Genomic DNA, 10,413 nt, shown 5'->3' on the forward strand with positions numbered 1-10,413 from the left:
ATCACTGTTAAACCCACTACCCTTATCCGGTTCAGCCGTCACTGTGTTATAAAACGTGAGCAAGTTACTGAGACATGATCTACCCTTCAAAACAGCATGTTGTCCTCCATACAGTATCTCATTTACACCTATCCAATCTTGTGTGCTTCTCTTGTCTAATTTCTCCAAGACCTTGACAACGATTCCTAATATGCTAATCGGTCGGTAATTTAAAACATCTGTCTTGGAACCTCCTTTATGTAGTGAAACTATTTTCCCCTCTTTCCACCCCCTCGGGACTAACCCAGACCCGATTCTCAAATTAAACAAAATGGTCAAGGGTACTGACAATTCTTTAGCCGCTTCACGTACTACACGAGCTGGTATACCATCCAATCCCACAGATGTGTTGACATTGAGGTTTTGTAATAGACTAGTCACCTCCATTTCATTCACCACAATTCCCGTATAATCTATTGGTTCATTTATTTCTGCAATGTCACCACCTGGAAGATATATTCTTGCAAAATGCTCGCTTAGTAATTCAACTATATCAGCTGATTCAGTTACCTCCCTACCACTGGCATTCTTTAAAATCATTCTGCTATATACATTTTTTCTTTTACTTGCAACATATCGAAAAAACTGTTTAGGATTCTTTTTAGCCTGGATGGCCAATGTTCTTCCATAATCCTTTTTTGCTTTTCTTACCACACTTGTTACCCCTCTGGCCTGGGCTTTATATCGTTCATGTGCCTGCAGGTCACCTTTCTCTTGTAATTCCCTCCACAGTTGTTTCATTTTTTTCAGCTCAAGCTTAATGGTGTTATTCATCCATTTAATCCTTACTTGATTTATTATTCGGACTCTAGGTATACAGTCAGCCATTGCTTCATGCAAACAACACTTCTTTACCGCCTCCCATGCACTTTCAACTTCTAGCCCTTGCAGTTGTACAAGCCATGGAACTGAACCAATCAATCTCCTAAGCTTGTTATACAACCAGCCTGATAATTCCACATTGACCCCGTCTTAATTGTAAAATCCACTGCTTTAGCCACCTCCCAAGTCAAGACCCTATGATCACTCTCACCAATTGGTGGCAACGTGGTCATATTCGTTACAGTCAAATTCTAAGATGCAATCACCGGGTCAAGCACTGTCTGACCCCTAGTATTTTCCGTTACATGCTGTCGCAGATAGTTATCCCTTAATAACCGCATAAAATCCAATTCCTTCCTCCTCCTTCCAATCAATGTTACCATAGTTGAAATCTCCCATAATAATTACCCTCCTTCCACTCATTTCTTCTATTTGCTTATGCATTCTATCTCCATCATCTATTTCATCACCTGGTCTATAGCAGCACCCAACTGTATATTTAGTTCTGCTAATTTCAATCTCACACCAAATAGCCTCAAATGTGCTCTTTTCTCTATCCTGCAGTTCCACTTCTATTCGTCTTGGCTGTAGCTCATCAGCTATCATCAATAACACTCCCCCCCCATTTTATTCTCCTTGTCACTCCTGAACACACCATACTACTCACATGCAATCCCACTAGCTGTGCCATCATATATTAGCGATGTTTCATTAATGTCAATAACCTGTGGTCTGGAAGTGCCAACCAAGGCCAAAAATTCTTCCCTCTTGTTCCTAATACTTCTGGCATTTGTATACATGAATTGAAGAAGCCGATTTGTCCCATCCCTATTTTGATGCCTTTTACTAGCTGTCCCATTCTGATTCGTGGTCTTTCCTACTCGCTTGGGCATATTACACACATTCACACACTCAACTGTCTCCCTAAAATCTGCAAATCTACCCCCCCCTTAATAACTCTAGTTTCCCTGGTTCTGTAACTTCACTTCCACCACATTCGACAACACCTTTTCAAGTCTCCACACACCAAATCCATTCATATGTAATCCATCCATTTTATATAAATCCTTTCGCCCATCGAACTTATTCCACACATCCACAAATTCCACACCACTCATCAAACATAATTCATGCATAAAGTCATTAGCAATTATGTCCCTCTTTCTATACTCTTCACTGTCATGCCGTGGAAACAGTCTCACCATCTTAACTCTCTCACTCTTTTCTTTTGCTACCTCAGGCAATTCCTTCTCATTCTCACTCATAGCCTTTTTATTTCCTTTCAAATCATTTGTACCGACTACCACTATCAATTCTTTCACCTGCTGTTTTTGCATCCTAATTGACTCGCTTACATATTTACGGTCGCACCGGGTTGGTAGGATTTTGTTAAACTCAACTAACACACCTCTTACTAGGGAATCTCCATACAATACACGCTCTTTTATTTTCTTTACATTCACTATCATACTTTTGCCAATTATTAGTCGGTTCGCTTGTTAAAGATTTGTTGTCAACGTTCCAGTTGATGGTTTACACTATGTATCATTCCTCGTAATAGAGCTATTTCACTCAGTGCGTCAGTGTCGTCATTTTTATTTTCCGATGATTCATTCAATCGTTCTGTACGCTTAACTTCATTCACTCTATCAACGCCACTCTCCCAGCTATCAGGTACTACCTCGCAAACAGTCTCGTTCATACCTCGAATATCGCTGTTATCTAGATTCTCACTTTCAACAGTATCACTCACACGACCTGAAACTTTCTTTAAATCCTCACATTCTTTACACTTTTTGCACACATTCACACCACAATCGTTGTTTAACCAGACTACAACCGCTCTCCTCGATGCATACATTTCGCAAACGGAACACTGAATCATGTCTTTTAAATTAAGATTTCCAGACAAATATAGCGACCTAGACGCCATCTTTATGTTCCTCTTTATGGGAGCCATGAGCACAGATAATCGATCTATCAGTTTACTGTTAAAATATTCAAAAAACACACAAAAATCACCCAGACACGTTAAACTGCTAAAGGAAACAATATGTAATTATTATATGTTGATATGTACTACTTAATATATACTTAATTATTCCTATAATAACTTATCTCAATCAGGAGCTCTTCTTAGACACGTCTACAGCGCTTGGCTCACTAGCGCCTTCGTCTGAATTTGAATTATTCAGAGTTGTTTTGTCTCCTTGGACTCTTGTATTGCGTACCTCTTTCTGGCTTTGTTTTTTAATCTGATCAGGTCCATGATTTCCTCAGGGATCCGACCGCTAGGGTGAAAGACTGTGGATTGTGTAACTGATGCTATTGCTTTTTTGATTGTTCTGGTAAGGTTGTTTACTGCTGTGTCTGTTTCCTCTTTTTTGTGGATAATAGGTATAATTCGCCCACCGTTTTCAGGTCTCTCCTTGGAATTTTGCCAAGAATAGTCGATTCATGCTGAAGGGGAGAAAGAAATGAAGGATGTACGAATTGGTCGCCAACATGCGAAATCACGTGCTTTCTTGTCTGTCGCTGCACTAGTACTAGCTTGATTTTTGTTCTCTTTTTGCATTATTTTTTTATTATTAATTTGTATGATGGATCCAGTACAGTCAACAAATTCTATTGTTACACGTTTCAGTAGCTCTTGCAAAAGAATATTGAATAATGTGCTGACATTCTGCGAAAAAGAATCGTCAGAAGGCCGTCTTCTTGTTCCCCTTTCTCAAGTCATAAAAAGTGCAATTGCGGGCGTATCGGGGTCGACTGTTAAAAGAATTCGTAGGGAATCAAAAGGTGAAGGTAAGCCAAAATTTAAATCTCCTAAAAAAAAAAAAACACAGAGTAAAGAAAACCATCGAAACCGTAGCTTTGAATGATTTTGATGTAGACGTTATAAGAAGAACTATTCACGAATTTTACGTATTCGAGAAAAGAGTGCCAACTGTTCCGAAATTGATTCCTGTGCTTAAAGAAAAAATTAATTTTCCTTGGAATAGAGAAACTTTAAGGAAAATACTTCATGAAATCGGATTTTGTTTTAAAAAGTCCCAGAATAAAAGGAAACTTATCATGGAGCGAAGTGACATTGTTTTATGTAGAACGCAGTATTTGCACGTATTAACACTCTACGTACATTTTTCCAACTGTTATACGAGCAAAATAGTTACACTTTAAAAACAGCAATGTTCGTAAAAGAAAAGCTAAATTTTCCGACCTGTAATAATAAACAAACTCAGTTTGTTTATTATTACATCCCAGAAGACAGACTGATTACCCTATTATCGGAATGGATTCTCCTTTTTCTGACATGCGCAGTAGTTTCGAGGGACCTCAAATCGGTGGGCGAACTATAATGGGCTGGTGTGATCTGAGAGAGTTCTGGAGAGTACAAATACATAAAGGAGTGCAGAGGAGAGAATTGCTCTTGTGTACCGAACTTAAACAGAATAGGGCTGTGATCAGAAGATAACTCGTTTAATGTTTCCAGCCAATACTGGTATCCCATGTTTCTGAGAATAGCGATGTCGAGTACATCTGAACTTCCAGCTGGGCTGTGATGGGTGGGTTCTGTAGGTCCGGCTTTAACAATAGAGTTTTTCCGTTGAGTAATGATTTAGACTATTCGACCTTTGTCATTGATTGTGGAGCTGAAACAAGCTATATGCTTGGCATTAAAGTCTTCAACCATGATGATGGAATCTGTGGAGCCGAGAATGGAGTCCAAGTCAGATAGCAGTTATAGAATCCTGGGTGGATTGTGTTTAGCATAGATTTTGATACTGCCAACATTGTTTGTATGAACTTCAATACCTGTTATCTGTAAGTTCTTGGTTTTCTGATTGGTCAGGATGTTGTGGTTTAGATAGTTTTTAATGTATACGGCTGTACCTCCTCCACTGGTGGTGAGTCTGTCTGTTTTGTACAATATATAGTTTTGAAATTTAGAATTATTAGCTGGCCTGAGATGTGTTTCATTTACTAAGATTATATCAGGATTGTATTCTTGCAGTTCCAGGATTTTGTTGCTCAGTCCATTTGCTTCCATGCAGTTATGATAAGGGAGGGTTATATTTCTCTTTATTCATGATTGAGGGCTGTCATAATTGAATAGTTTCCTTGCAGGAATTTCTTCGTGGAGGATGGCGTAAGATTTGTTTTTCTGAACTGCTGAAGCATGGTAGCTAGTGAGGCAATTAGTACTGATGTTTGGTTGGAGCTTGTGAGTTCGTTGGAGGAAGTATCCTTGGCTCGTGCAGCCTCGGCGCCTATGTTTTGGTCCTGGTTTCAGGTTGTTTTCCTTCTTGAGTTGTCAAAGTGAAGGTTGTTTGGGCTGGATGGCGATCTGCACGGTTTCCCGTATCTTTATATCTTCAGTATCAATTAATTGATACTGAAGATACAAAGCCATTTATGCTGTTTATGTAGCATAAAGCATAAAGCCATTTATGGTACATGTGATTTTTTTTTTTCAAAACTTGAGATTTAAAAAAATATATAACTTATATATATTTTGAAATTATATATGTTATTATAACTTATATTATTTTTTTTATGTATGCTTATTAGAAAAAACGAATTCTAATCAGTTTTGTTCGAAAGGAATTTAACATGATTACCAAAGAAAGAGCCGTACGGCTTCATTTTACTTACGATGTATTAAAGAATGCTACATTGAAAGAATTTCTCGACTTTCTCTAATTTATCTTTCATTCTATAGAGGGCGCTATAATACCTTTATTATTATTACTATTATATACTGTAAGTTGATGCCATTTTTACGCCATTGTTTGAGATTTTGTGCCGGTGTTTCGAATAAGTAAGTTGTGTTTTTTAAAACATATTTTTAATTGTTATTTCATAATGAGAACTGGTGGAGGAATGCGGCGTTCTGCACGAGGTAGATCTGCTCCCTATAAACCTAAAATATTTGTTCCACGAATCCCGTTTGACTTTTATGTTTGCGAATCCTTTTTTCAGAGAGTTAAGCCGGCACCCGATGATAATAATTTAACACAAGCGTTGCTAAAGAGGAATCAAGATTTGACTCCAACACCTCAAGAGCAAACAGCAGTTCTCAATCTTGTTACTAAAATTCAGACTGTTCTTGATAACTTAGCTTTAGCGCCGGGTAACTTTGATGCTTGCCAGATTGAAGAAGTTAGACAAGTCGGTTCTTTTAAGAAAGGGACAATGATGGCCGGACATAACGTAGCTGATATTGTGGTTATACTGAAAACATTACCTACCAGTGAAGCAGTTCAAGCATTAGCGAATAAAGTGATGGAAGATATTAAGCAGAGTGAACCGCATGAAATTTTGACCATGCTTACTAATGAAGGTGGTTTTGAAATAAGTTCTTCCGAAGCTACAGTGAAAATTCTCATCACTACAATTCCCCAGAACTTAAGGAAACTAGATCCTGAGTTACACTTGGATCAGAAGATACTTCAGAACAACTTGGCTGCTATTCGACATTCACGTTGGTTTGAAGAAAACGCCCATCATTCAAGTATTAAGGTTCTTATTAGACTTCTACGTGATCTGCGTAGTCGTTTTGATGGGTTTAATCCCTTAAATCCTTGGATCATTGATTTACTTGCTCATTATACGATTATGCATCATCCAAGTAGACAACCGTTGGCACTGAATTTAGCTTATAGACGTTGCCTTCAACTTCTTGCTGGTGGTTTGTTTCTTCCAGGTTCAGCTGGTATTCCTGATCCATGTGAGAATGGCAATGTTAGAGTACATACTGTTATGAGTTTGGAACAACAGGATTATGTATGTCTTACAGCACAAACACTTCTCCGTGCACTAGCTCATGGTGGGTATAAGCAAGTTCTTGGATTTGAGGGAAATGATAGTATTGCGACAGAAATGAGTGTATGGGATGGTGTAGTGGTTTCCCCTTTAAGTAAAGCTTATGAGAAACCACCTGACAAGAAAGAAGAGGAAACTGCTGAAGATATGGAGCAAGAAGCTCCTACAGAAGAAGTGATGGAAACCCAAGAACCATAAATGATTCATGCTTGCTTATGTTCATTAATATACATGAACTTTGTAATATCCAATCTTGTTCACCTTTCATTTAACATTTGATGTAAGTGGGATGTCCCATAAAATAAATCTTTTCAAAACTAGTTCCTATATTGTAGTTAATCAGAAGAATTGTTACATTTTTAGATTTAAATAGCTTTTGATTTGCTTTCTAATAATAATTTGAAAACAAGATAAAATACATTCTTAAGCCTCTACAAGGACAAGAGTTGACCTTGTAATTTACTTCTTGTTAGGGGAGCACAAACTGGACAAATTACCTAAAAGGGAGAGGTCTTTCAAGATAGTGGGTAATAATTGTCCATAAAATTACAAAGGAGAAAGAATGAGAAAATAAATTTAAAAGAAATAGAGAACTCCAGTCACTAGACTAGAATCAAGAATGGATGTTTTAGCAACTAAATCTGAGATGAATGTTTAATAAAAAAAAAAGTAAATCTCCCATTTAAAATACCTTTACATATCAATAGACATCAATAGAAAATGTAACATGAAAGTGCTGACACTTGGATTTGAATATGTATAATTTTGTTATACATATTCATATAGATGTTAGTTCTGACTGAAATACACAAAGAATTTCCATTAGCAATGTGTGTGTGTGTGTATATATGTATGTATATTAACTTTTCAATTAAGAAGGATATTTGCTAATGCATTTTATTTACAAGTATAAAAGAAATAAAACTTCTGTTATTATTTGATGTTACTTGTTTCAAGGGGACATCAAAGACACAGGAACTAGCAACTACAGAGGAGATTATCACTATAATTACTCAGATGTGGCTAACAAGTACAAAAAAAAATGTATATAGTGACAAGGACTTAGTTAATTTTAGAAACAAAGTCAGTTAAAATATGCAGAATAAGCAACCAAATTAACATAATTACCACTTACCTCTTATGATGAAGAACGCACATTACCTTCACATGCAGTCATACTTTTTTTTTAATTCATTCACACTACCTATACTCTCCACTTCCAAAGTCACTCTATTCTTGTACCACTGAGAAAAATATGGTTTATGCCCCTTTCTTATTGCATTCATTCTTTCTTCCATAGATATCCTCTTTCACCTTCCATAAAATGAGAAATTCCACCTACCAGTATTTTATGAGCCTAAAGTTTGTCAGTTTCTGTCATCTGTTTTTTTTTTTTTTTTTTTTTTGAGGTTGAGGAACCTATAAGCACATCAATGTTTGTGTGTCGAAGGGGAGTTGCAGATGTGGATCAAGAAAGAAGACTTGCATTTTTCTTAACAGTTGCAGGTTATAATATAATTTGAATACTTCGTGAGGAAGGTTGTTACAGAAGGCAGATACAATAAGAGAAGTGGCAAGTTTGTGTTTGTAGTTGCACTGAAAAGGTATGCTGGGAAACTGCTGCTGCTGCTCAAACAGTAGCAACACAGAGTGGAGGAATGGTGGGTGCTAGTTCAGTTGAGTAGTGAACCATCGAAGTCCCTGTAGAATAGGCAGAGTTGAGATATCTAAGAGATAGATTGAAATAGGTGGGGTGGGGGAGAACGTCTTGTGACAAATTGTTAGAGAATTTTTACTGAGGTTTTACTTGGGTACACCACCCCAAATGTTGTGGAGTAGTATTCTAGGACTGGATGGATTTGTATAGTTAGTATTTATCCAGGATGAACCCAAGGTGTGATTTTTTGCCGGCCTGGTTGGCCGAGTGGTTAGCGTATCTGCTCTCCAGCCAAAAGGTTGCGGGTTTGAATCCTGCCATGGGCATGGATGCTTGTTTTATGATAATACTAGTAGTGGTGGTCAGCAGTAGATGGCGTTAGTGTAGTTGTGGCTGGTGGAGACGGAGAGTTATAGAGTAGGTGCCCTCCCTTAATAAGTCTTTGGACTCCCTGGAGTGAGTTGTTATGTAATAGTAATAATAATTTGGGTGGGTGAACAGTAGCATCTTGAGTGCAAGAGAATGCCCAGTTTTTTAGATATCGAGGAAGCTGTTGCTTATCAGTCCAAGCAGAGATATTACTGAGAATAAGGGTAGATGAGCCGTGATCCCTTTTTGCTTGAAAAAAAAGAAAGACTGCTCTGGTGGCATTGTTCAGAGTTTACTCTTCCTATTGTAGGATGTAATGGAGATTATTGTTTAAGAAAAATGTCATTAAACATTTTTTTTCTTACCCTTCTTAAAAATATTATACAATCCTATATACTGGCACTTTTCCATGCTCTGTTCTTTTCTGTAGTTCTTGCTGTTTCTGATTCCATGGTATTGCTTACCTTAACTGAGAATTCTACACATGTTGCCTCCTTGCTGGTGAACACTGCATGCTTACTCTTTCCTGTTAGTCTTCAAAGGGGCTGACAGGAGATCTTGAGTTGTTTTCTGATGATGCAAAGATAACCAAGGCAATCGGAAATGCTATGTTATACAGCTATTTACTGGGTGATTTGAATAGGCTGGAATGTGAACATAGGTAATAGTTGTCGATTCAGTGTTAGTAAATGCAAAGTTGTGCACTTGGCGTGATGCAATATCCAACAGCATATTATATTCCTGGGATTATGGTTGGAGTAACTGATGAGGCTAGAGATCCTGGAGTTTTGCTCGATAGAATGTTGAATTTTGAAAGTTGCATAACAAATTGCAAATACAACTCAGAGGATAATTGCCGTGTTGAAATAAATTTTGACATAAGGATATAAGTTATTTTGCCTCTTTACAGGGCTTTGATATGACCACACCCTGACTGTGTGTGTGTGTGTGTGCTGCTTTGATATCCTGGGTTTCAATGGGATAGAAGCTTTGGAAAGGTTGCAAAGAAGAGAGACTACATTATGGAATGTAGATTATGAGGATAAATTGAAGGTATATGAACTGCAGACATTGGTAGACAGAAGAAAAAGGGTATTTGTTTCAGTAAGGAAATACCATGAGTTGACATTAATTAAAATTATAATAGAATTAACTTTCATGAAATATTATTTATTAGTAGAAATTTCGCTTGAGTATCACAGGCATCTTCAGTACATGTATAAAGCTAATTAAACAATAACTGACAATTCCAAAAGGTGCACTTGAGTAGCTAATATAAGATAACTAAAAAAAAGTCAAATTTCCTAACTTATTTAAAATAAATTATATATACACAATTAAAAACTTTAACAAAGATTAGCTGATTTATAAAGTACTCCTGTCCTGTCAGGTGTCCTATTCTGCACCTCTGCTGCATTCCTCATATGAGAGATAGGTCCAGTCTTCTATATTTTTCATCCACTCCAGTCTTTGTCTTTCTCTTTTGCTCAACAGTTCCTTCAAGAAGTGTCCTTTGTAGGCAGTTGTTCTCAGAATATGTTCAAAATTTCTGACTTTTCTTTTTAATTTCTTTCATCAAGCTCCTGTTTACGCCTGCCATCTCTAGTACCTCTTCATTTGTCTTTTTCTCTTTCCATGATATTCTCATAATTCTTCGCAGCATCCACATTTCAAAAGCCTCCAGTTTTTTCACACTCAGA

The 10,413-nt window shown here is 37.2% G+C and overlaps 1 protein-coding gene across 1 annotated transcript; it reads left to right on the plus strand.

Moving 5' to 3' along the window:
- The first annotated feature begins 5,641 nt into the window (after window positions 1–5,641).
- Window positions 5,642–7,007, plus strand: LOC150102610 (interleukin enhancer-binding factor 2 homolog). The gene has a single exon (XM_090399159.1). It carries the CDS (start codon window positions 5,728–5,730, stop codon window positions 6,883–6,885), a length of 1,158 nt encoding a protein of 385 aa, XP_090255285.1. The 5' UTR covers window positions 5,642–5,727; the 3' UTR covers window positions 6,886–7,007.
- The last annotated feature ends 3,406 nt before the right edge of the window (window positions 7,008–10,413 follow it).

Source organism: Typopeltis vanoorti, chromosome 10 (genome assembly GCF_054136105.1).
Source record: "Typopeltis vanoorti isolate ZY-2024b chromosome 10, IOZ_Tvanoo_1.0, whole genome shotgun sequence".
Taxonomy (NCBI): domain Eukaryota; kingdom Metazoa; phylum Arthropoda; class Arachnida; order Uropygi; family Thelyphonidae; genus Typopeltis; species Typopeltis vanoorti.